This window comes from Mya arenaria, chromosome 17 (assembly GCF_026914265.1).
Source record: "Mya arenaria isolate MELC-2E11 chromosome 17, ASM2691426v1".
NCBI classification, from domain to species: Eukaryota; Metazoa; Mollusca; class Bivalvia; order Myida; family Myidae; genus Mya; species Mya arenaria.
The window spans coordinates 10,404,163-10,431,866 of record NC_069138.1 but is presented as its reverse complement, the minus strand read 5'-3'; the positions used below and the strand labels follow the sequence as shown (position 1 = coordinate 10,431,866).

The window sequence follows — 27,704 nt, the reverse complement described above, 5'->3', positions numbered from 1 at the left end:
CCCAGCATCAACATTTGTCTTGTTTATATATGGAAAACGCTTAAAACATAAATAAAACTACAACTAAAACACACAAGAACAACTCCGTTTCGTATTATTAGACATTTTATTTTACATCATTAAAGACATTTATTTTACTTAAAAACAAGTACGTGTTGCAAAACTATCAGATACAATTGTGTTATGGAATTAAATGGCGTCTGTATTCTGCATTGTGTAAGGATTGAAAACAAATAATTTCCCAAAGCACTCTAGTCCGAACGAATTAAAGTATCTTTGAATGATTTTCACTGTTTTGTTTCTTTCTCTTGCTCTGCATCCAACTGAGGAACGTCGTAACTGTCCAAGACCTTATCGAACAGAAATCTCCGCTTAAGGATGGCGTACTTGACGGCTTCCTGTTCGTCGTAGTCCTCTGTTTCTTTAAGTTGATTAACTGTTTTCTTTATGGTCTTATAGATGGTATCTCGCTTGATAGAGTCAAACCACATCAGCTTTGCCCCAAAACTATTCATCAGGGCCTTTCTGTAAGTACTTCGCATATCCTCAAAGACATCCTTCTTGGCTTCGCTTTCACTAAGGTCGGTATCATCCTGCATAATTTCACGCACTTCCTCCTCATACTGCGATTGACACTCTTGAAAAGCCTCATCGACAACCTCTTGCCAAGGATCAATACCCGAAGAGTTCTCCGAGGTTATAGACATGTCGTCGTCGCTGTTATCAGACTCGTTTTCATCAACAGATCCAAAAATATCCTCTTGGTCAGTAACGTCAGACATAGCGTCTTCATCCGAATCTTCGTTTGAATGCGCAGACCTTTTATGTCGCAACATATTATCGCGTCTTCCAAAACTTTTCAAACAAATATCACACTGGTGCATCGCAACAAAATCCTTAAGCGCTAATGAGGAGGAGTGAGTGAAACATTCAGCTTTAAACCTGCCCGATGGTAACGATGTTTTCGGACTTTTCTGAAGTTTGTCTCGGCGTTTTCTGTCTAGATGGTGCCACCTTTCTAGGTTTCTTGCTGCCCTTATTACCGATAACACCCGCACTGAGCACTTTGCCTTTTCGTTTTTTGCTGGCTTCTTTCATTCTTTGTAATTCCAAGTCAATCCAAGTCCCTTTAGGTTTCGACTGACGGTCAAGCATGCTTTTGGCGATAGCTGTCGTCTGTTCAGCCGGGAGAACCATCCGTATATACATTTTGGAGAGAGGCTCATGTCTGTTTCGAGAGGCACTGCTTTTCAATTTTCTCCTCATCTTATATTTTCGTGTATCCAATAGATCCATTTTTTTCCACTAATGTACGACTTGACTACTTGTCATCCAGACACTCACTGTGGTTTAAAACTTCATGACACTTGATTTTATAGTAGCATCATTAACCGCGCGGGTTTGTACCAAATCTTTTCTTCAAATGCAGCAAAAATGTTTTCCGATCCTGAAACGTTTGCTCGCAGCATATACATGTGTAGGAATAATACGCGCATGTATGCCATACTCGTAAATGGTGCAACAGATTTCTCCAGGAAAAGAAAAAGTACCTACATTTGACGCACGAATATAGACGAATTTCATTCTCGTTTCGTTCCATTATAAATGCAGATCTGTCAACGATATGTCGCCGGACACTGACTTTGATTCGACACAAGTATATTTGTTAAAGGCATGCGCACATAGCAACCCTCACGTTTCTCAAATGCTGGGAAAACACTACTAGACACTCATTTAAGCCTCCTCAGCACTCATCCCAGCCTCCTGTGTCCTCGTCAATCCCTCCTGTCTCCTGTTGTATTTGAGGTACATATTGATAGGGTGGAAGAAGACTCTGAAAAAAGAACAAGAACCTATAAGTAAAGGGACAAAAGCCAAAACTGCAAAGTGATTTTCTTATAATGAGTATTTGATAATCCCAGAAACGATCAGTTCGAAGTTTAAATTTTCTTATACATTTATTAAATGTAAAACGTTATTTCGTAAAACTTAAATACAATATTACATTAATACACGCAACATATTTATTTATCAAAAATAAAACGATAATAAGCTCAATTCAAGTTAGTTGTCTTACGCGGTGTCACAGATTTTCTCTGCTCGAAAAGGGATATCACTCAGTAGGAAATAGTCAATTGTCAATTTGCATCAAACGCCAATGTTGACTGCTACTATAGTCAATTACCTTTCGTGATCGCTTATTTAGGTTTAAAAACTAAAACAACAACTAAAACTGTTAAATGATAAAAGGATACAAAAGGGTTGAAGCGATTTAAATCAATGTGATAGCACTTGCGTGAAAAGGATAAGAAGAAATATCGATATTACATTGCAAGATCTTGTAGTAAATGATGGTAAAATGGAGTGACCTACAAGTGGCTTAAACTTCGGATAAAACTATATTTGTGCGCCAAAAGGAGTAATTAAGTGAACATACTTTAAAATTTAAAATACAATAAGTGACTGAAGCTTTTATTCGATTGACCTCAATTTAACATTGCTTGACTCGAAATAAAGCAAATATTTTCGGATAATTAAGTAATCATCTTAGCGATAAATATAAGTGAAATCCGGAGACCTTAATTCGGATAGGAAAAAGGAAATCGTGAGAGGAAAAGAAAAGAATGCCTTGTTGTATTTAGCATTTTTTACTGCGTCAAACGCGGGGAATACAGTAGGTATAATAAGGCATTTTTTTAAAGTCTACGTAAACGGGGATAGTGTAAGCTCTGGTAAGTTATTAAACAAAAATTGTATACACTTTACTCACTTTCATCTGTAAAACTTAATACAAGTATGGACAATAGATAGATAGATAGATCCATTTCCATTTCCACACTTATCTGGTTTTGTAAAGCAATCTCAGAGTTATACTGTATCATTTTCTTCAAAGCAATTCAAAAGAAGATAATTATATAAATTTATATTACAGAAGGTTGGGGGGGGGGGGTTATTTACATATTTTACAAAAAGGTAATTTTAAAGATATAAACACCGACCTTCAGGAATGCGTACTTACAAATATATGTGTTACTATTACAAATTCCTCCTTATATAAAAACTGAAGCTTATCTTGCAACTAAATAGCTCGATGGATCCAACTGTTTAAAAGAGAACTAACTATTTAAAACTAAGCATAAATATATAGAAAAGTTGCTTCCCATAGTCAGTATTGATGCGTGATACAAACTACAACTTTAGCCGCATTATTTTAACGCGCTAGCATTTTCATCAAACATTTTAGCAATGACTTTTAAAACCAAAATAACAACGACTTACCTCAATTATACATATCATCGTGCTATGTAAGGCGTCTTAAGCCGATGTTTACTGGTGAGAGTAATTAGTAATTCATACAAATCTGCATGTACAGACTGTAAAAATGTGACCAATAACCCTCACCATAATCCGATAACTTTTCGTTGTGTCCTATTGCACAATACACACCGTTTAAAGGGTTTTCAAAGCGTTCACGATATTTGTCTTAGATTTAATTTTAATACTGTGTTAGTTTATGGTATGTACCTGTGTTTACCTGTATAGCTATTCTCACAACATATTATTTTTGCGTTGTCCTAGATAAAGTCCGTACATGACTGTACCTTGTTTTCAAGATGAAATTAACTTATTTAGTGCTAACATTAAAATTACTTGCGAGGTACAAGCTTAAAATCAAACATTGAAAGAGCATTTAGCTATACAAAGGGTCTTTATAATCCTGGCCTTTAAATATAAACAAACGATCAGTAATTAGCAACACCAAGTACTAATTTAAAGTATTAACGCAACCCAGCAACGGTGATTAAGAAGAATAACGCTTCTCCGTATTTCCACGACGTGTAGTATAGCAGTTGTTTCCCTTATACTATAAAGAACAATATCGTTCTACAACAATTTTCATTCACGTTTACTTATACACACTGGCATTATTGTCAATTCTTTTACTTATATCGTAAAGGACCATCACAGTATACAATACGAGTCTTCCCGCTTCCAAGGACACAATTTTCGTTGAAGAGCAAAACTTCCCCTGGGGAATCCTACTCCCATCAATTTCTATGAGTAAAACTTCCCCTGGGGAATCCTACTCCCATCAATTTCTAACTACTTATACGACGCTTGGAAGCTTTTATTCATTGTCAACATATGCTACATATGTATACAAAACAATGCAAAGTTCAAGAAATATGTATACGCGGTCCGTCGGAACATTGTTTGAAGACTGCCGCTTTACATAACAGTTCGCAAAATAGCATTCAGTCGCTGATTTCATTAAAATAGCTTGAAATATGGTCCAGATACAATATTTTCAAACCAATTTATTTCTGCATGTTGTGCAGAAACGTCATACCCGCCGTAGTGTATATTAATACTACTTTCATTTCGTCGAAGCTTCAAGAAAAATGTCCAAATTCAATGTTTTCAAAGCAATTCTATCTGCATTATGTTCGAAACACAACACCTGCTAGCTATTATTCATTGGCTAAATATGCTACACATGCATGCAAAACAATGAACAATTCAAGAAAAATGAAAACGCGGTCAGTCGGAGCAAACTTAGAATCACCCGTCGTAGCCTCAAGAACAATATCTTGGTTAAAATTACTATATGCATTATGTTCGGATACAGGACACCTGGTTACATGCATACAAAATAATTTTAAAGAAATAAGAAAAATGTAAACGTGGTCCGTCGGAGCATTGCTAGAAGGCTGCCGCTTTACATAACAGTTCGCAAAATAGCACTCAATCGCTGTTTTCATTAATATAACTAGAAATATGGTCCAGATACAATGTTTTTAAAAAAACAAAACCATCTGCATTTTGTGGAGCCGGATACAACATATCCAATTATGAATAGCGTTTATTCATATTATACTTGCATGAATCGATAGCGTGACTTCCATAATAAATATCTTGGTCGAAACTCAATATTTTCCAAAAAATCCTAACTGCACTATGTTCGTATGTATACACGGCACTTAAGGAAGGACACAATACTGGTTTATGCCAAGAAATACACTCAATTGTGATTCATATTATGCGCTTTTCTGAAGGTGTCCTCACAGCCAATGGCTAAAGTATAAACTAATGATGCTTAATGTATATACAACTTTCACATGCATCAAGGTAATACCAACAACGATAATATTCAACACTTCTCCTGTTATCAATGACAAAATCAAAAGTCGGCCGTGTGGTTTTAAGCGCATTTTGATACACACACATATAGGACAAGGTTATGTCAGAAAGGGCTTATGCTGTTCCAGAGGTCAAAGATTTTGGGTTAAAGTCTTTCTTCTTTTCTGGTATTTCCTTACTGTATGGAACATATTGCCATCTAGTATAGCACAGACGATGAAATTACCTGTTTTTAAATTGGTAGTAGAGAATCTTTTTTTAGTTATTCTGGCATGATCATTTACGGTATTAAAAGGCTAGAGTTTTATTTTCATTTTCAGTAAAGGAACTATTTTAACTTAACCTCGCATTTTATAAGTGTTACATACTGTCATATTCATACTATATAATGTGATAATTATATATACTGACTTTCTCAACTTATAACTTAATTATTATGTAAAGTGACTGTGATACAACTACGGCAATATTTATTTTAATGCATAAAGACTAACTTTTAATATACCTGTGCAATTTCGATTGCAGCCATATTATTATTTAAATATGCAATGCCTCCTTATGCCATGCCGCCAAAACAAAGGACCGCAATGGAAATAAGAGATTTCTCTTTTTTGTGTCATCCTTGGTTCGGTGTGCCTGTCATGGCTATTGATAATATCATGTATGTATAATGTTATTTACTATACATGTTGTTTATTTCAAATGTCCATGTATGTGCATTCCTTACTGAAATAAATCTATCTATCTATACTTTCTTCTCAAAAGGCATCGTCGACTGAGGAGTAACACGTGCATATCCTACGATACACAAGAAATAAGTATGGATGGACTACATTTCTAACTTGTACTTCAATTTTAGCCTTTGAAAGTGGTTTATTGTACATGCAGGCATTACATCATCATTCAAGAGAAATCCTTTGGCGATTTTTGTGTGTAAAAACATATTTTAAGGGGAGGTCACTGCGTATTGTGTTTGATGTTCGATACCAATAAAAAAATCCCATAGTTGACAGGTTGACTTCCGGTAAAAATGCTGTCAAAAAAGCATGTAAACACAACCTTTTGAATAAGGTTTTTAGACTCTTTTTGTCGTGCAAGAACAAAGGTACTATTAAGATAACTTGTAACGTACTTCCGACAAAAGATCTTAAATGAACAGTGGCATTGTTATACATTCAATAACTGTTTATATATCAGTTGCTCAACCCTAAAAATAACTGTTTATAAATAGTGCAAAATCAAATGAAATCAACTGAATACAGTGATTTTAGGGGGAATTATTACCACCTGTGCCTTGCAAATTGGGAAAAAAGTCGACTAAGGGAAAAATACAAAATAAGGCCAAAATAGCCTATATAATGACAAATATACATGTTTTAACTTCTTTATGCATACATTATGCCATGAAAGAGTATAAGTATTGTCAAGATTTTGTTTATATTTTTAGAAATTCAGTGTTTTTTTTATTTGTTAATGTAACCTACATTTATCAAATTGGGAACAAATTTATAAAATTTTGGGGAAAATGGAGTTTTTTTGCAAGGTGTATCAGCCTTTAGGCTTTAGAAGGCAGTAAATTGCACCAAAAAAAATCACTGGAATAGCTAAAAAAAATTAAGTTAAGCTCACTGTCTAAACTGGTCAAGTTATTGTAGTGTAATGTGTATATGTTAGAACCAGTTGTTCTGTTTGTTCAGTTAGTAGATACTCGGTGGTCGTCCTTGATCCATAAATTATAAATTAAGTGCTAAAATGCTAGCTGATCAGGAATGATCTTGAAAATCATGACTACCGAATTTCAGCTCGGGCTTCAAAATTTGCAGAAATAAGCCAACTGGGCTATCGTTTTTCCTAATGTTATTTAAAAACAAACAGCAAATTAAATGCGTAAATATTATTTTATACACTTATTATTCGAAAATGCATCCAACCAGGAGACTCAAGCAACTAAGTCACCTTGACAATGGCAAAAGATCAAAGGTAGTCAGATTCACCGAAATTTATGATCATCAGAAAGCTAGTTGCTCTGTGATTCAGAGCTGCAAGCCATGTGCTGAAAGTTTGTTTATCCGATTTATGTATATAAACATATGTAAAGAGTAATTAACGCCCAAAGTGACATGTGATTATCAATATGTTTCTAACCAGTAAATTTGCCTATTACTTAAATTAACGTATACCTCGGCAGTTTTCACTAAACTAAGATGGCTGTGAAAAACAACAAATTAAAAATATCAATTATTAAAATGTTATTTATTTTGTTTAAATATATTTTATTTATCAGCTAAAACGAAGAGAGTGATCTGCTTTTAATGCTGACAGATTTTTTTTCAAAGTCACCAAGAAGTTCACTTCACCTTCAAATTTGGTTCTAGGATGAGCCCTCTACATTTATTGAAACTGTATCAGTATGTTCAATTAGATGGTCAGATTTGGAAACATTATTAAACTTCCATAATTCTTCCGAACGACTTTATGATGTCTAAGTTTGGGCAAGTGAAATTGGTTACGGCCTTGTGAAATTTCTGGTAGTCCTTTCTTATAGTGTTGTTTCCTTGATATGATTGTTTTGTTTTATTTCAGTAAAAATGAATGAATCTAATGAAGTGGATCCTTGGCCGATAAACAGACCTCGGACCCTGGAAGATACTTGCATTCTGTTCTTGGTCAACAACATTTTCAAGTATCTTGACCCCACAGATGACTCCTACTGCCTTAAACCGGGGATATCTTTCCCACAAGGGCTTAGTGACAAAATCCTCCAGAACCTGGTTACTTCATCTAAGTTACTTAGTGATCCTTCTGACAATGTATTTGGAATGTTCAACAATCGTGCAACAACCAGTTTGACAGAATTACCGCTCCGCTACACAGCAGTGACAAATGAGCAACTAAACTTCCTGTGCTTACACCCCATTCGCAAACTAGACATTTCATACTGTTCCGAGATTAAGTCTCAATTTATAGACGCAATAAATCAGGCTTCAAGGACGTTGCAGTATTTACAGATCGGAGGAAATGATGTGATAGAGAGATTAGACTATTTACTGCATGAGGAGAAAGATGAGAATACCCACGTTAAGGAACGAGGGGACGCGTCCCAACAGAAACATACTCTCGATTTACCACATCTTCGATCTTTGTGCTTGAGGGAGTTTCAAGGGTTTAAACCGATAGACGATATGCCAGTAGAAAGTCATAAAATAATCGAGCGTGTGATACAACCTTTAAGGAGCTTGACTCATTTGGACCTGTATCTGTGTGGGTGGGGCTTGGGGCAGCGATTTCTTATTGAGATTGGAAACCTTGACCTTCCCAACCTTGTTTCTCTGACGTTGTGTGATACTTTAAACGGCAGTGAGCAAGCTTTTGACAACCTCATGAAGCTAAGAAAACTCAGGTAAGACGTTTTAAGAACCATTGATTTGCACACTATTTCTTTTAGTTTTATTAATTATTGAGGTTTCTATATATATTGTCAATCACTTACTTTAAAGTAACATATATATCCTTTGTCCAGTTATGTGAATTTTTGATGCCTAGTGACCCCATATTTTATTCATATCATTTAAAAACGCTTTTATATGTAGAGAATACAAAAAAATAATACCATACAGAGTTAAAAACAAGATTGTTTTACTTAAAAATTGCAAAAATATGGCATTTCAATTCTGATTTCAGTTCAAATACAGAACAAATAATTAGTTATATCAAATTTTGATTACAAAGGTTAGGCCTAAAAAAAAAAATACATTTGGTTCGGGTTACCCGACCCTACCTACGGAATAGGCGCCGACCCTACCGTTTTTATAGGCAGTTTGAAAAAAAAAAATGAAAAACTAAAAAAAAAAAAAAAAAAAAATTTCGTTTTTTTTAATTGCTTTTTAATATTAAGTTTAAACCTTAAATGCTTGTACAGAAGAGATAGCTTTAACACCATTCTCCAATAATGAAAATTATATTCTTATATAAAACCTAATAAAAAAAATAAATAAAAAAAAATAAAAAGCCTACCTACCCTACCTATTTTTTTTAAGGATGTAACCCTAACCAAACAATTTTTTTTTTTAGGCCTTACCAAAATATAGATATTACCGGTAGTCATCATAATATGCTAGGATAGATAGTTTGCAGGAGAAAAATTCGGAGCAAAATCGGTTAATCGCTATAAAAATATGTTTAATTAGGATGCAGGGAAAAAACAAATATGAAAAAAATTATTTTAATTTTTGAAAATGGGTTGGATTCTAATTCTTGAAAGTAAGTTGCATTGTAATTCTTGTATGTCAATTGCATTCTAATTATTGTAAGTAAATTGTGTTTAAATTAGTATGTTGCATTCTAATTACAGGTATTGTAAGTCAGTTGCATTCAAATTAAGTTGCGTTCTAATTCTTTTATGTAAGTATCATTCTTGTTCTTGTTTACAAGTAAGTTTCATTCACATTCTTGTAGAAAGTTCAGCACATCATGAAATATTTTATGTTAAAAAGTTAACAATTATCTCATTTAACCCATTGTTAACTACAGTACACTCCACGCGGAACTACCACTTTCCGTTTTTCTCGGCGGATTTTGGTCATCGCAGACACGACATCCAATTGATCATAATCCTCTTTCCTCGGCGTTTTTACTCGTTCACCCACCGAGGCTGATCAGTTGACCGTATAATTACAATCGCCGCGTTACTCGGAGGTAAAAACACCGCGAAACTCGGAGGAAAACCGATAAGAATCTCCCACTGTATCTAATTTTGTTCAATTTATTTGATATTTTTTGCTACACCCGTAATTATTTATAAAAATAATTTATTTCGCGTACCTAATTTTCGGACATCCAAAGGACATCAATCGTAACTTTCACACTTACCAAGTTTCAACCTTACCTAACCGTATACACCACTGTTGACAAGTTAATTAGTAAATACCCATCCTAAACGATGTATTGCATGTAGAAAGAGGAAGTGTGAAATATTTATTGTATGATTAAATAAACAACAAGGGCAATCAAGGGATTAAGAAAACAAAGACATGACATTTTTGTAAAACGATCTGCCAATAATAAAACTTTGCCACACTTATAGACTGTAAGAAGCAATTATGTACAGTTATACTTATTGAATCCTCAATAAAAGTCAACACATTCAATGATATAGGTAACTAATTAATGTGATGAATTAAAGTTGAAAATGCAAAACTTAAGTTACATTCGAAAACACCACTCAGAAACATTAATCCTGCATAACAATATACATGCTCTCCATGAGATCCTCGTGGGTAAAACTGTGAGTTATGTGACGTCACACAGTGAGACTGTTTGATCTGAAGCCGATAGAATGTGTTATTCATTTCAATGCATGTATAAAATGGTGTTTAATGGGATTTTAATTAACTTGATGAAGGATTTACACTTATATGCGTAATAAATAAGTTTAGAACCATTGATAACTACGGATACATTAATAAGTGTTAATAAGTGGTAAAATGCAAATTAAGAAATAATGACCGAAAAATATTCACACTTACAAAGTTCTCAACACCTTCATTACTCCAATCTAATTAAGTTCTCAACACCTTAATATAGTAAGAGAAAGATGACAATAACAAACACAAACGCACGCTATGGTATATCTTTTAATTACATAATGTGAAAAACAACAGTTGTTTGACGATGCTGATGAAAATTTACAATAATTGTTTTTAAAAAGAAACTTACTGTACTTTGAAAAATTAAATGTCTCATTATTTAATACTGTTTTAACAGAAGCAATGTACTGTAGTAGCTATGCACAAAACGCGGAGTTCCGCGATTAGGTCAATAAATCGATACGATCACCGGCGCTACCGGCAATGAAACCCTCCATAGAAAACGATTAACTCGGTGCAACTCGGCGAAATTTAGCGAGGAAAAAGGTTGCGTACTCGGCGGAAATCCGCGATAAATTAAAAACGCCTCCGAGTCACCGAGGAAAGTGGTAGTTCCGCGTGGAGTGTACTGTATAACAAAGTTCTGAACAATTAGCCTAATGTCTTTTATTTTTACAGACATCTTGATATATCTCAAGCTGATGACGCAAACTGGTATTTGCCTGTGAAGTATAGGAATCCTGAAAAGCGACTGTCGCGACTTTTGGAAGCCATGCCAAACCTGCAATCACTCGATATCTCGGGCACAAACCTGGCGGGCGAACTCCCGGTGGATTTCTCTGTCTCACACCGTCTCGAGCCCAAAAAACAGGAAGAAGAGCCAAAGTAAGAAGCCAACAAAGTTGTATTTGGTGGCAAAGTTTTAACTAGCGTAGCCAATCACTATAATAGTATTAGCATACATAATACACTTTGTAAGGTAGGTTGTCATACACTTTGTAAGGTAGGTTGTCTGGTTAATGCAGTGGTTAGTGCTCTTGCTTCTCACCAAGATTACCCGGGTTTAATTCTCGGCTTGGGCGTATGTGAGTTTGGTAATGATCACCAAAGCCGGACAAGTTGGTTTCCTCCTGGTACTCTGGTTTCCCCCACAACACAAGACCACACAACATCGTGCCAATACTTTCCATAAGTTACATGTACCATAACTTTCGTCACATTACACAATCATTGTAAAATATATAATGTTATACTAATTGACTTTTTAAGATTTTTAACCTTTTATTATTTCCTATCTCAATTTATAATAGCACTCGTTTATTTGACTCTTTGCAGGCAGTGTGCTTTGCCTGGCAACGATGGACGCCATTTTGATTTCCTCGGTCTTCTAAACTGTCCTGGGGATCCTTGTCAGAGAGCGAATCTCCCTGCTTCCAAGGTTAGCTTGCCTTCAGTTGTCTGTTTTGTCATTTTTCATGGTTTCCATATAGCATTTTGGCTTCAAATTTTGTGCGGGCTAAATTTCTAGTTAAATCCACGGGGTCTGGCCATAAATTTAGCCATGTTGGCTCAAGCAGATCTTTATAAACTCAAATGTTACAATTTACATATTGTGTCATGCTAAAATGTTTAAATAGAAACTGTTGGAAAAATGTTTTCCTGGCAAGCATGCAAATATTGCAAATTGGTAATGTTAAAAAATTACTATAAGTTCTTGTCAAGTAATTTCTATAATTATAATGTTTTTAATTGGACACAACAATATCCTTTCTTGAGTTTAAACTTATTTAATTTTACAGCGATTGTTAAACAACATTTTACAACTTATATTAATAATATCAATTCTTTGTAAGTTTGTGACAATTTTCTTTTCTTTTTGCTTTTAATACACTACAACAAGTAAACCAAAATTGTTTATCCATCTTTTTCCATGTCAGATAATGGGAGATGGCAACCAAAATTCTTTATTTACATATTTCCATGTCAGATAACGGGAGATGGCAACCAAAATTGTTTATTTACATATTTCCATGTCAGATAACGGGAGATGGCAACCAAAATTCTTTATTTACATATTTCCATGTCAGATAACGGGAGATGGCAACCAAAATTCTTTATTTACATATTTCCATGTCAGATAACGGGAGATGGCAACCAAAATTCTTTATTTACATATTTCCATGTCAGATAACGGGAGATGGCAACCAAAACTCTTTATTTACATATTTCCATGTCAGATAACGGGAGATGGCAACCAAAATTCTTTATTTACATATTTCCATGTCAGATAACGGGAGATTGCAACCAAAATTCTTTATTTACATATTGATGGCAACCAAAATTCTTTATTAACATATTTCCATGTCAGATAACAGTAGATGGCAACCAAAATTGTTTATTTACATATTTCCATGTCAGATAACGGGAGATTGGAACCAAAATTGTTTATTTACATATTTCCATGTCAGATAACGGGAGATTGCAACCAAAATTCTTTATTTACATATTTCCATGTCAGATAACAGGAGATGGCAACCAAAATTGTTTATTTACATATTTCCATGTCAGATAACGGGAGATTGCAACCAAAATTGTTTATCCATCTTTTTCCATGTCAGATAACTGGAGATTGCAACCAAAATTGTTTATCCATCTTTTTCCATATCAGATAACGGGAGATTGCAACCAAAATTGTTTATTTACATATTTCCATGTCAGATAACGGGAGATTGCAACCAAAATTGTTTATTTACATATTTCCATGTCAGATAACGGGAGATTGCAACCAAAATTGTTTATTTACATATTTCCATGTCAGATAACAGGAGATGGCAACCAAAATTGTTTATTTACATATTTCCATGTCAGATAACGGGAGATTGCAACCAAAATTGTTAATCCATCTTTTTCCATGTCAGATAACTGGAGATTGCAACCAAAATTGTTTATCCATCTTTTTCCATGTCAGATAACGGGAGATTGCAACCAAAATTGTTTATTTACATAATTCCATGTCAGATAACGGGAAATTGCAACCAAAATTCTTTATTTACATATTTCCATGTCAGATAACGGGAGATTGCAACCAAAATTCTTTATTTACATATTTCCATGTCAGATAACAGGAGATGGCAACCAAAATTGTTTATTTACATATTTCCATGTCAGATAACGGGAGATTGCAACCAAAATTGTTTATCCATCTTTTTCCATGTCAGATAACGGGAGATTGCAACCAAAATTCTTTATTTACATATTTCCATGTCAGATAACGGGAGATTGCAACCAAAATTGTTTATTTACATATTTCCATGTCAGATAACGGGAGATTGCAACCAAAATTGTTTATTTACATATTTCCATGTCAGATAACGGGAGATGGCAACCAAAATTGTTTATTTACATATTTCCATGTCAGATAACGGGAGATGGCAACCAAAATTCTTTAATTACATATTTCCATGTCAGATAACAGGAGATGGCAACAAAAATTGTTTATTTACATATTTCCATGTCAGATAACGGAAGATGGCAACAATAATTGTTTATTTACATATCTCCTTGTCAGATAACGGGAGATGGCAATGAGGATCAGATACTGCTGTCTGTTTTTGTGTACCGGGACAAACCCACACTCCTCACACGCGCATTCAACGCTCTTTTCAACAAATTCCGATTTGAGATGGTGAAAGCCCATTCTGTAGCCCTAGAGGTGAGTTTTGAGGTCTTAAAGCTAGAAAAACGAAACTTGATTAAAAATTAGGAGGAGTTCCCTCTTTCCAGTGTGGCTAGCCCCTAGTCTGATATAGAAAATATAACATTTATACTTGGTGTTTTTCAATAAATAGCTACATTGAATTAAAAAAGCACAAAAATATTGCTGATAATTTTTTATCTGTCAGCAAATCATATGCGTTTGTTTTGATTGTATCAATAAATTCAAAAAGTTATACATAATATATTGAAAATAATAAAATTAATTTAAAAAGTTTTTGGCATCAATCGATATCAATTCCAACATGAATAAGGCAACGCCATTGGCCAAGGACTGGTCAGGCGGTGACCCCATATTTTTCCATATGGAGTCTTGTACCAAAATGGCGTCTGTTTTCCGATTCCAATGAATAATTGAAACATTTCCCAAAAATAGACCAATGTTAACAGGTTGTCTACATGATAAGTTACGGGGTTAGATAATGGCTCGACATTGGATATACAGGGCGCAGGAAACCATAATTTTTCAGGTTCGAGCATCGCTCTTTGATCTGTTTTATTGTGAGTTCTCTTATATGACTAAGTTGAAAGCATCGATGCCAAAATCAACTGATTCTGAAACAAAAATAAGAAAAGTCAAAACTGTCAATCTGTGAGAGTGCAGCTTTAAGGGATTTTTTTTTTCAAATAATTGTACAATAATACTTTTCTAATTTCTAATCATCCTCTTGTTTTTTTTACAGTAATAATTTTACAATAAAACATTCTTAAATTTCTAATCATCGTCTTGTTCTATTACAGTAATAATTATACAATAAAACTTTCTCAAATTTCTAATCATCGTATTGTTCTATTACAGTAATAATTTTACAATAAAACATTCTCAAATTTCTAATCATCGTCTTGTTTTTTTTACAGTAATAATAATACAATAAAACTTTCTCAAATTTCTAACCATCGTCTTGTTCTATTACAGTAATAATTATACAATAAAACTTTCTCAAATTTCTAATCATCGTCTTGTTCTATTACAGTAATAATTATACAATAAAACTTTCTCAAATTTCTAATCATCGTCTTGTTTTATTACAGTAATAATTATACAATAAAACTTTCTCAAATTTCTAATCATCCTCTTGTTTTTTTTACAGTAATAATTATACAATTAAACTTTCTCAAATTTCTAATCATCCTCTTGTTTTTTTTACAGTAATAATTATACAATAAAACTTTCTCAAATTTCTAATCATCGTCTTGTTCTATTACAGTAATAATTATACAATAAAACTTTCTCAAATTTCTAATAATCGTCTTGTTCTATTACAGTAATAATTATACAACAAGAGATGTTTGTCAAACATTATGCCCCCCCTGAGCGCCATGTTGTCAGGATTATATGGACAATTGAATGAAATATGCATGGACCGAAATGACAGCTGATTTGTTGCTGTTTTAAGATTATGACCATTAAAGTGTGAGGATAAAGTGTGTTATGACTGTCATGACCTTTGACTCTATGAACTCAAAATCCAGAGTCATCAGCTGGTCACCAGAAACCTAAATGTCAAGTTTGAGGGCCATGGGTGCAGGCATTGTCAAGTTATCACAAGACAAGTTTTTTTTCGTTCAAGGTCACTGTGACCTTGACCTTTGACCCGATGACCCCTAAATCATAAGGGGTCATCTACAAGTCAGATGCAACTCCCAAGTCAAGTTTGAAGGCCATGGGTTCAGGCATTGTTGAGTTATCACTCGGACAACCTTTTACCATTCAAGATCACTGTGACCTTGACCTTTGGCTCTATGAATCCTAAAATCAATAAGGGTGATCTACTGGTCAGGCTTAACATTCATGTCAAGTTTAATGATCATAGGTTCTGGCATTGTTGAGATATCAGTGGGGGAAGATTTGTTAACTTTTTTGTGTTAACGGTTACTGTGACATTGACCATGGCCTGATGACCCCCAAAGTCGATAGGGGTCATCTACTGGGCAGGCCCAACCTTCATGTCAAGTTTGTTAATCATAGGTCCAAGAATTGTCGAGTTTGCTTTCAAAGTCACTGTGACCTTGACCTTTGACCCCTAAAATCAATAGGGGTCATCTACTGGTCAGGCCCAACCTCCATGTCAAGTTTGAGGGCCATGGGTGCAGGCATTGTTGAGTTATCACTTGGACAACCTTTTATCATTCAAGGTCACTGTGACTTTGACCTTTGGCCCAATGACCCCTGAAATTAATAGGGACAATCTTCTGGCCAGGCTCAACCTCCAAATCAAGTTTGAGGGCCATGGGTGCAGCCATTGTCAAGTTATCACTCGGATAACCTTTTACCATTCCAGGTCACTGTGACCTTGTCCTTTGGCCCAGTGACCCCTTAAATCAATAGGGACCATCTTCTGGCCAGGCCCAACCGCAAAGTCAAGTTTGAGGGCCATGGGTGCAGGCATTGTCGAGTTATCACTCGGACAACCTTTTACCATTCCAGGTCACTTGACCTTGACCTTTGGCCAGATGACCCCCAAAAACCATAGGGGTCATCTCCTGGTCAGGCCAATTCTCCAAGTCAAGTTTGAGGGCCATGGGTGCAGGCATTGTTGAGTTATCAATCGGACAACCTTATACCGTTAAAGGTCACTGTGACCTTGACCTTTGGCCCAATGACCCCCAAAAACCATTAGTGTCATCTCCTGGTCAGGCCAATTCTCCAAGTCAAGTTTGAGGGCCATGGGTGCAGGCATTGTTGAGTTATCAATCGGACAACCTTTTACCATTCCAGATCACTGTGACCTTGACCTTTGGCCCAATGAACCCCAAAAACCATAGGGGTCATCTCCTGGTCAGGCCAATTCTCCAAGTCAAGTTTGAGGGCCATGGGTGCAGACATTGTTGAGTTATCAATCGGACAACCTTTTACCATTAAAGGTCACTGTGACCTTGACCTTTGGCCCAATGACCCCCAAAAACAATAGGGGTCATCTACTGGTCAGGCCTAACCTCCAAGTCAGGTTTCAGGGCCATGGGTGCAGGCATTGTTAAGTTATCACTCGAACAACCTTTTACCATTCAAGGTCACTGTGACCTTGACCTTTGACCCATTGAGCCCCAAAAACAATAGGGGTCAGCTACTGGTCAGGCCCAACCTCCAAGTCAAGTTTGAGGGCCATGGGTGCAGGCATTGTCACGTTATCACTCGGACAACCTTTTACCATTCAAGGTCACTGTGACCTTGACCTTTGGCCCGATGACCCCCAAAAACAATAGGGGTCATCTACTGGTCAGGCCCAACCTCCAAGTCAAGTTTGAGGGCCATGGGTGCAGGCATTGTTGAGTTATCACTCGGACAAGCTTTAAAATTATTTTACCATTAAAGGTCACTGTGACCTTGACCTTTGACCCGATGACCCCCAAAATCAATAGGGGTCATCTACTGGTCAGGCCCAACCTTCATGTGAAGTTTGATGACCATACGTCCAGGAATTGTTGAGTTATCACTTGGACAAGCTTTGGTCTACCGACGGACCGACCCACATACCGACATGCCTGTGCAAAGCAATATACCCCTCTTCTTCGAAGGGGGGCATAATAAAACTTTCTCAAATTTCTAATCATCGTCTTGTTCTATTACAGTAATAATTATACAATAAAACTTTCTCAAATTTCTAACCATCGTCTTGTTCTATTACAGTAATAATTATACAATAAAACTTTCTCAAATTTCTAATCATCGTCTTGTTCTATTACAGTAATAATTATACAATAAAACTTTCTCAAATTTGTAACCATCGTCTTGTTCTATTACAGTAATAATTATTCAATAAAACTTTCTCAAATTTCTAATCATCGTCTTGTTCTATTTCAGTAATAATTATACAATGAAACTTTCTCAAATTTCTAATCATTGTCTTGTTCTATTACAGTAATAATTATACAATAAAACTTTCTCAAATTTGTAACCATCGTCTTGTTCTATTACAGTAATATTTATTCAATAAAACTTTCTCAAATTTCTAATCATCGTCTTGTTCTATTACAGTATATCCTATCGGGCATGGAGCGGAACAAACATGACAAACATGTTCAGATCTCCGGCAGTGCTTCGTTGTTCTACATTGTGAAAGGCATCAAAAAGCATCTGATAACGCATACGCAGAAACGGTAATGGTAGCTGTTATAAAATGATGTTGTGAAAAGAGCTTGCAGGAAGCACTTCACACTCTGTTTCCATTCACAAGCTACCTCAGTACTTAATTCCGGTAAACTGCATTGACTGACAAATGCTTGTTTCAATGAATGAGCATGAGGCAGGGGAGATAACTCTTCTTCCAATGAAATCGCATGTAAAAATACAATGAAATATTCTACTATAAACCTATTGTGTCAGTAGCCTCCATGCCCGATCGGTCTTGACTGCTGGCATCAATAATTGTATTGAAAAGGCAGACATGGTTCAATTTTGGGCTTTCGCCAGAATATTTTTCTATTGGAAAGCATCCGATACCTTGCAGAACCAATGAAAATGCCTCATGAATTATTCATGACATGGGATTTTCTGAGACAAATAGCTTTTTCTCTATTGAACTGGGTGACGTTAGTATCTTTGAATTTTCATCTGTGTGTTTGAATGACTGATGAAACTAGAGCAATATGTTTGGACTTGGGGACGTTAGTGTCTTATGTTATTGCTTGGTGAATTTGCATGACTGATGAAACTAGAGCGATATGTTTCACTACTGAATTTGATGTCGTTAGTATCTTATGTATTTGCATCGGTGAATTATGACTGATGAAACTAGAGCGATATGTTGAACTATTAAACTTGATGATGTTAGTATCTTATGTTTATGTATCAGTGAATTTACATGACTGCTGAAACTAGAGCGATATGTTTCGCTATTTAACTTACTGACCTTAGTATCTTATGTATATATGCAAAGGTTAATTTGAATGACTGATGAAACTAGAGCGATATGTTTCACAATGAACTTGGTGATGTTAGTATCTTATGCATATGCAATGTATGGTGAATTTTCATGACTGATGAAATTTGAGTGATATGTTTCACTTTTGAACTTGATGATGTTAGTATATTATTAATATGCATCGATGAATTATGACTGATGAAATTAGAGGGATATGTTTCACTATTAAACTTGGTGAAGTTAGTACCTTATGTATTTGCATCAGTGATTTATTTCATTTTCAGGCGAGTGATATCATGTCTACTGGATGCAATGGAACGACACATGACTGAGCTTACAGTGAGTTTTACCATTTAGTTTTAATGCTGCATTCTCACAGATTAACAGTTTTTTGTCTCAGTATCCGCTGATTTTGGCATCAATGTCTTAAATTAGGTCATATAAGATAACTCACAATAGAACAGATCTAGATTGCTAGAAAAAGAGCGGAAAAACTCAATTTTCTTAAAGCATTTGTTATGCATTTAGCCATAAAACAACTGTTTTCAACCATACGTTTGGAAAACTGCAACTGAATCTTTTGTCGGCCTTTTTTCCTCAGGTTTCCAGACATAAACGCAAAATTTGCTTTTTCCAAGGAGGAGAAATAGAAAAAAGTTGTCAAAACGGTCAATATGTGATAGGAAAAGTTTATGGTGACCTTTTAAGAGATTTCTTATAGGGAGCCTTGGATGAAGGTCAAGGTCACTGTGTCCTACAACAGCTCTTGTTATTTTTATACTTCTTTCTGAAATATGGTTTGACATTATGTCCAAAGAATATGAAATGCAATAGAAGCCAGAACGCAATAGGGCATAGTAAAAAGGCAGCAGGGAGCCAAGAAAGGGCTCTGCCCCCTGCTATTAAGGCCTAGCTGGAGCACTGAAAAATTAAACACTTGAAATTAAAAAGTCTGAAAGCATATTTTGAATATTTTAGTAGAAAATTAAAAACTTTAATATACAACACTGTGTAAAATGCAGCACTCAACAGTTTAAAGAATCGAACGTCAACACTGTGTAAAATGCAGCACTCAACAGTTTAAAGAATCGGACTGACGTTTTACAATTTATAATCAGGGATGCGATTTGATCAATTATCGATTAATAACCAGTATCAGACAAATCACATCCCTGATATCATATACCGGTATGTATTCACACCTCCAACTTTGCATATTGGCTATTCCATAACATTAACTATCAGATTCCTATAATGTATTGTGAAACTAATATGCAAAACTGAATTATTGAGGAAATAAGCATTTAAAAAAAATAATATTTGGATGAATTGGTACATTGTGGAAAACAGCCATCGCATATTTTTTTTCAATAATCAAATTATGACAAAATCAGCAATGATATCCGCCAACTTTAATCTTTCTGATCAATTTGATTATTAACAATCATTGAAACAATACTAGCTCCCAACTCACGATGCTAGCGTACATGGGAAAATTAACACTAAGGTGATTTCGATTTTTCTGTATGGCATGTGGATACCAAAAAAGGATATGGAAAAGGGATATATATAAATTTTAACGTTTTTTTTTTTAATCTGTAAATGTTTTTATTTTGTAGATGATGAGAAATGGCTGCTTGACATTGTGTCACTTTAACATACCAGAGGAAGTGGTAAGTTCTTGGGATGGCGGGACAATTGAATATAGTAGGATAATCATCATCAGGTGTCCAATATCAGCAATCACTAGTGGATCAGGGGTGGGGCTGCATGCGCCCCCCCCCCCCCCCCAATTTTTTTTTTATCCATGTTAACTTTTTATTTCAATATAGGAGGAAAAAAAAAGAATAAAATGGGCCCAAAGTGCACCATTTTCGGTCTATAAATTGTTCAAATTTTCCTGGGGACTACCCCCAAACCCCTCTGCCAACACTTTAAACCTTCTAAATTTTGGTTCTGAGAGGGGCACACTTCAAAAGGTTACGCCCCTAAGTAACATCCCCCTCTTGCATTAAATTCTGGATCTGCCCCTAGCAATAACTGATTTATTATAAAAAATTATATTCATCATACACGATCGATTAATTCTGATTTGATTATCGATAATGGTTATCTACTCCAATTTGATTTTTGATTATCGTTATCAATTTTGATAATCCATAATTGAAATTTTTTGTCAGATAATCTGATTCTTTTTTTTTATTATTTCCTTATTCTGTCATCAAAGAATGATCGAAAGTGAATACCACTTTTTATTGATATACCAAAAATATTCAGACCTTAGAGCCAATTATATAAAAAGATATTATTATGCATCAGTCAATTGTTCCAGGTGGCCCCGCAGTGCCGGGAGAATGCAGTGCTTTTGTCTTCAAATATAAAGGGGACGTGGGCCTTACCTAGGGTCCCTGGGCTGCGGGGGCATTTGGCGGGGACTTTACCATCAGTTTGTTCCAGGCTTTGCTGGACTGAAAGTCAAAGTCCCTGCTATTCCCCGGACCTGGGGCCGTGGTAACAATTGACTAGTGCATTACACGTGGCCAACATGGCAAATATTTGTAAATTTACCATTTGAAAAAAACAACAAATTCTCTGAATAACTTGCAAACATCTTAAGAAACTCCTTATTTCAATTTCAGCTGCACTGCTACACGCGGCTAGTCAAAGTTCTACTACAGATGCTGCAGCACGACCATAATGATGATTTCCTCATGCGAATTGGCATCTTTCTGCTCAATAGCCTCGCTTGTCAAGTGGAGAGCGAGCAGAAACAAATCCTGGGCGACCTCAGTATCATTGAGGTGAGTCGCAGAATTTCCGTACATACTTGAAATTTCAGGGATGTGATTTTGTCCGAGGTTTTCAGGGATTTGATTTGTCTGAGGTTTTCAGGGATTTGATTTGTCCGGGGATTTCAGGGATGTGATTTTGTCCGAGGATTTCAGGGATGTGTTTTGTCCGAGGTTTTCAGGGATTTGATTTGTCTGAGGTTTTCAGGGATGTGATTTGTCTGAGGTTTTCAGGGATGTGATTTGTCTGGGGTTCTCAGGGATGTGATTTGTCCAAAGATTTCAGGGATGTGATTTGTCTGGGGATTTCAGGGATGTGATTTGTCCGAGGTTTTCAGGGATGTGATTTGTCCGAGGATTTCAGGGATGTGATTTGTCCGAGGTTTTCAGGGATGTGATTTGTCTGGGGATTTCAGGGATGTGATTTGTCCGAGGTTTTCAGGGATGTGATTTGTCCGAGGTTTTCAGGGATGTGATTTGTCTGAGGTTCTCAGGGATGTGATTTGTCTGGGGTTCTCAGGGATGTGATTTGTCTGAGGTTTTCAGGGATGTGATTTGTCTGAGGTTTTCAGGGATGTGATTTGTCTGAGGTTCTCAGGGATGTGATTTGTCCGGGGTTTTCAGGGATGTGATTTGTCTGAGGTTCTCAGGGATGTGATTTGTCCGGGGTTTTCAGGGATGTGATTTGTTTCAGGATTTCAGGGATGTGATTTGTCTGAGGTTTTCAGGGATGTGATTTGTCCGAGGTTTTCAGGGATGTGATTTGTCCAAGGTTTTCAGGGATGTGATTTGTCCGAGGTTTTCAGGGATGTGATTTGTCCAAGGTTTTCAGGGATGTGATTTGTCCGGGGATTTCAGGGATGTGATTTGTCCGAGGTTTTCAGGCATTTGATTTGTCCGAGGATTTCAGGGATGTGATTTGTCTGAGGTTTTCAGGGATGTGATTTGTCCGAGGATTTCAGGGATGTGATTTGTCTGAGGTTTTCAGGGATGTGATTTGTCCGAGGATTTCAGGGATGTGATTTGTCCGAGGTTTTCAGGGATGTGATTTGTCTGAGGTTTTCAATGATTTGATTTGTCCGAGGTTTTCAGGGATGTGATTTGTCCGAGGTTTTCAGGGATGTGATTTGTCTGAGGATTTCAGGGATGTGATTTGTCCAAGGTTTTCAGGGATGTGATTTGTCCGAGGTTTTCAGGGATGTGATTTGTCCGGGGTTTTCAGGGATGTGATTTGTCTGAGGATTTCAGGGATTTGATTTGTCTGAGGATTTCAGGGATGTGATTTGTCGAAAGTTTTCAGGGATTTGATTTGTTCAAAGATTTCACGGATGTGATTTGTCCAAGGATTTCAGGGATGTGATTTGTCCGAGATTTTGAGTGATGTGATTTGTCCGAGGTTTTCAGGGATGTGATTTGTCCAAAGATTTCAGGGATGTGATTTGTCTGAGGATTTCAGGGATGTGATTTGTTTGAGGTTCTCAGGGATGGGGTTTGTCCCAGGATTTCAGGGATGTGTTTTGTCCGCTGATTCGCGGATTTCTGTGGATCTAATAACTTCAGGAACCAAAAATAAATATTTATAAAAGGTTAAATGGTTGCTTTTTGTTGTAACTTTACTTGTTGTATGTATGGACGATCCAGTTTGCTTCAAATTTGAAGTCAGGAGTACCTCAAAAGGGCTTCTAAAAAACCAGGCTCCAATTTCTGTGGAATGGTGCCACCCATGCCACCTACCCCCTACCCCAATTCTCCTTGATTTGCAATGTTTTTGTTTTATTTTCAGGTGATGTGTGCAATAATCAAAGTGAAACTCAACAACCATGTGTGTGATGAGATTCTTGAAGTGTGTTGGAGTCTACTATGGAATGTCACTGGTTTGTTTTTGTTTATTCAAAAATCATGTTCCAATGATACATGAAGGTAGACGTTTTTAACTCAATACCAACTACTCTTATTATATCATGTTTTCTCTATTTTTTGATAATTACGCCACACAGCAATCGATTAATTAAGAATTTAACTAGAAATAATTTTTTCTAGATATTCACATGAAAAGTTTGTTAAATACATGTACCGTTATGATTTAAGTTTTGATATTTTTCAGATGAAACCGAGCCAAATTGTTCAAGATTTATGGACGAAGAAGGGATGTATCTGTTCCTGGATTGCTTAAAGGTACTTGCTAGAGGTTATTTGTTGAAATCTGCTTAAAGGTACTTGCTAGTTTAAGAGGTTATTTGTTTAAAGGTACTTGCTAGAGGTTATTTGCTGAAATCTGCTTAAAGGTACTTGCTAGAGGTTATTTGCTGAAATCTGCTTAAAGGTTCTTGCTAAGGGTCATTTGCTGAAATCTGCTTAAAGGTACTTGCTAGAGGTTATTTGCTGAAATCTGCTTAAAGGTACTTGCTAGTTTAAGAGGTTATTTGCTTAAAGATACTTGCTAGAGGTTATTTGCTGAAAGGGTTTGCTTAAAGATACTTGCCTGAGGTTGCTGAAATTTGCTTAAAGGTACTTGTGAAATTAGCATTAGGTTAAATAACACTAATTGTTTTTTTCTATCGGAGATCGAAGAAACGGGCGGCAAAAAAATGAAAATAAAGTTTAATAGGAATTTGAATCTTTTTCTTATTTGGGTTTTGCAATATTTAGGTACAGTGCTCCCATAAAACGAAAAATTACAAAACTCTGGCCTAATGTAAATTAACAGTAATAAACATAATGTGTTAGTATCAGAATATGATGAGGACTGTATTCAACATTTTAGAGATTAAACAAATACTCTGTAAAAGATAAAAGCAAAACAAAGATATGCTCTTAATCTGTAAATTTATTCATCTTTCAGGCATTTCCAGAAAAAGAAGAACTGTTGAGGAACATGATGGGCCTCATGGTAAGATTTAGTTAAAGGGACTCGCTCATGTTCTGTACAATGCACCTTTTATCAACTGGCTCAGGACAAATTGAGATTTCAACATTTTAGAATCCTTGAATTTGCAAAGATATGACATATAACATGGCTTTCTCACCTTCATTAGTAGAGGCTGATATTGAAAAAGAAATCTCCCAAATTATACACATCCCCCCCCCCCCAAAAAAAAACCAACAACAACAACACAACAATAACAAATAAATAAATAACAAAAATATTTTAATATAAATATTTAATTTATGGAAAAACTGTAGCTCTGATGCAATGGTGTAATATTACATGTTTACAAAATCCCTCCCCCTTCCCCACAAAATTCCCCCACCTATTTTTGCAGAATCACCCCCGTGCTTTAAAATTGTCAGTTGTTGTTTTTTGAGTAGATATGTTTAAATATGAACTCAAATGAAATGTCATCCGACTTACAAAACATATATGGTAAATGACCTTTGAAAATGTTTAAAAAAGTAGAATCATCATTATTATCATACGAGTGATATTGTCAGCTTATGCATGAATTGGTGCTTGGGGGATTTTACTCATCTCCTTACTAAACAACATCTCAGTTGGATGTTTGATAAAGCTTGATATTATTATTTCACAGGGAAATATAGCTGAAGTTCAAAGGCTAAGAAGTACTTTGATGAATGAAGAATATGTCCAAGTGTTTACGTAAGTTTTGCTTATTTTTAAGCTTAGGCAGATTGGCTGTGATTGTCTATGTTTGTATAGAAATGTGGCTGTGATTGTCTATGTTTGTATAGAAATGTGGCTGTGATTGTCTATGTTTGTATAGAAATGTGGCTGTGATTGTCTATGTTTGTATAGAAATGTGGCTGTGATTGTCTATGTTTGTATAGAAATGTGGCTGTGATTGTCTATGTTTGTATAGAAATGTGGCTGTGATTGTCTATGTTTGTATAGAAATGTGGCTGTGATTGTCTATGTTTGTATAGAAATGTGGCTGTGATTGTCTATGTTTGTATAGAACTGTGGAATCAATGAATTTTAGAGACATCAATAAATTCCACCCTTGCCAGCAGATTGTCTATAAGATTGTTCATGGCCATCGTGATGGACCAACCAATCACAAATGGTCATGATGGACCAATCACAAATGGTCTTACATATTTTGAAGAAGTTCATACCTTGAAGAAAGAAAATATTTCAGTGCTTAACCAGTACAAGAAAAAGATGGCCTGATTTCACTATGAAGAATTTTTTAACCTGAACAGTATTTAGATAAATAATCACAGGCATCGTCAGGGGTCTTCTGAAGATTGAAGCAATAACATTTTTAGGGATATCAAGCAGTCTGCAGTTTGCAAGTTGCATTTTGTGATTAAACAAAAATTGAGAAAAATATTCCAGTTTAAATAGCTGGCATCATAATCTTTTTTCTTATAGAACTTGTTCATTGCTATGTTTCTGTGACTATTTATCATTATCACCTCTTTAAGTTGGCTGTCAACATTTTTTAAGGTTTGGGAAATGAGCAGCGTGTAAAACATTTGAAGCTAACCTCTTATCTCTTAATCCCTCCAGTGATTTCCTAGAGTCAGAGAAAGATGTTATAGAAGTGAGTTACAATGCAGCCGGCGTGTTGTCTCACCTGTTATCTGATGGTGAGAAGGCCTGGACCATCGCCCGTCCATCTAGAGACGAAGTCATCTACCGTATCGTCCAAGCGATCAGACGATGGCCTATCAAAAGTAGTCGGAACATCAATTACAGGTGAATAAAGCATCTTAAGTCTTCTCTTCAATATTCCATTGTTAAAGTAATGGAAATGTTTACGAGTATTTGACGTAAAAGTATGTATTTTCAATAAAATATTTCAGAAATTATTAAATTTTGTATCATATGATCAGTTAGATAATTTAATTAGAAAAAGTGACTTAAGTTAGAAAATTACTTTTAAGAAGATGCTTTCGGAATATCAGCAGGTATTGGAAGTATTAGCTCGCCCATTCAAACAAAGGTTGTGTAATGGTATTGCTGAGCTGTCTTATCTGCCCGATTCTACAGCTGGTGATGTGTTTAGGGCCGTGTAACCTCTCTGCAGTCTTAGAAATATTTAACACGACTATTGTACACTTTGAAGACTGTTCTATTCTATTTCAGGTCGTTTGGCCCGATTCTACAGCTGGTGACGTGTTACCAGTCCCATGCCTCGCAGTATTGGGCCATTTGGGCTCTACGTAATCTCACAAGCGTCTATCGTGAGTCTTTCATTCTTCATCTCATTTTCTCTCGCATCATCAGGCTCTCGCGAAGGGTCGACTTTGGCGAAGTGGTCGCCTAAAATTCCTAGACTAAGCCCATTTGTAGCATCATCAGGCTCTCGCGAAGGGTCGACTTTGGCGAAGTGGTCGCCGAAAATTCCCAGACTAAGCCCATTTGTAGCATCATCAGGCTCTCGCGAAGGGTCGACTTTGGCAAAGTGGTCGCCTAAAATTCCCAGACTAAGCCCATTTGTAGCGTCATCAGGCTCTCGCGAAGGGTCGACTTTGGCGAAATGGTCGCCTAAAATTCCCAGACTAAGCCCATTTGTAGCATCATCAGGCTCTCGCGAAGGGTCGACTTTGGTGAAGTGGTCGCCTAAAATTCCCAGACTAAGCCCATTTGTAGCATCATCAGGCTCTCGCGAAGGGTCGACTTTGGCGAAGTGGTCGCCTAAAATTTCCAGACTAAGCCCATTTGTAGCATCATCAGGCTCTCGCGAAGGGTCGACTTTGGCGAAGTGGTCACCTAAAATTCCCAGACTAAGCCCATTTGTAACATCAAAGCAACAGTGACTTCCCCGATAAATTTTAAGCATATTCACAGTAAATTTGTCAATCAG

At 36.0% G+C, this 27,704-nt stretch overlaps 1 protein-coding gene across 1 annotated transcript in view; it reads left to right on the top strand.

Moving 5' to 3' along the window:
* The first annotated feature begins 6,140 nt into the window (after nucleotides 1–6,140).
* The window catches only part of LOC128224112 (protein zer-1 homolog), a 28,990-nt gene continuing 7,426 nt past the window's right edge, over nucleotides 6,141–27,704 (top strand). The window contains exons 1-15 of the mRNA XM_052933788.1: nucleotides 6,141–6,247; nucleotides 7,726–8,542; nucleotides 11,187–11,393; nucleotides 11,844–11,946; nucleotides 14,077–14,220; nucleotides 18,259–18,380; nucleotides 19,429–19,483; nucleotides 20,764–20,817; nucleotides 21,784–21,945; nucleotides 23,717–23,807; nucleotides 24,038–24,108; nucleotides 24,776–24,823; nucleotides 25,464–25,531; nucleotides 26,405–26,593; nucleotides 26,984–27,081. Coding sequence (XP_052789748.1) covers nucleotides 7,731–8,542; nucleotides 11,187–11,393; nucleotides 11,844–11,946; nucleotides 14,077–14,220; nucleotides 18,259–18,380; nucleotides 19,429–19,483; nucleotides 20,764–20,817; nucleotides 21,784–21,945; nucleotides 23,717–23,807; nucleotides 24,038–24,108; nucleotides 24,776–24,823; nucleotides 25,464–25,531; nucleotides 26,405–26,593; nucleotides 26,984–27,081 — 2,224 coding nt within the window. The 5' untranslated portion in view covers nucleotides 6,141–6,247; nucleotides 7,726–7,730. The remainder of the gene's footprint in view (nucleotides 6,248–7,725; nucleotides 8,543–11,186; nucleotides 11,394–11,843; nucleotides 11,947–14,076; nucleotides 14,221–18,258; nucleotides 18,381–19,428; nucleotides 19,484–20,763; nucleotides 20,818–21,783; nucleotides 21,946–23,716; nucleotides 23,808–24,037; nucleotides 24,109–24,775; nucleotides 24,824–25,463; nucleotides 25,532–26,404; nucleotides 26,594–26,983; nucleotides 27,082–27,704) is intronic.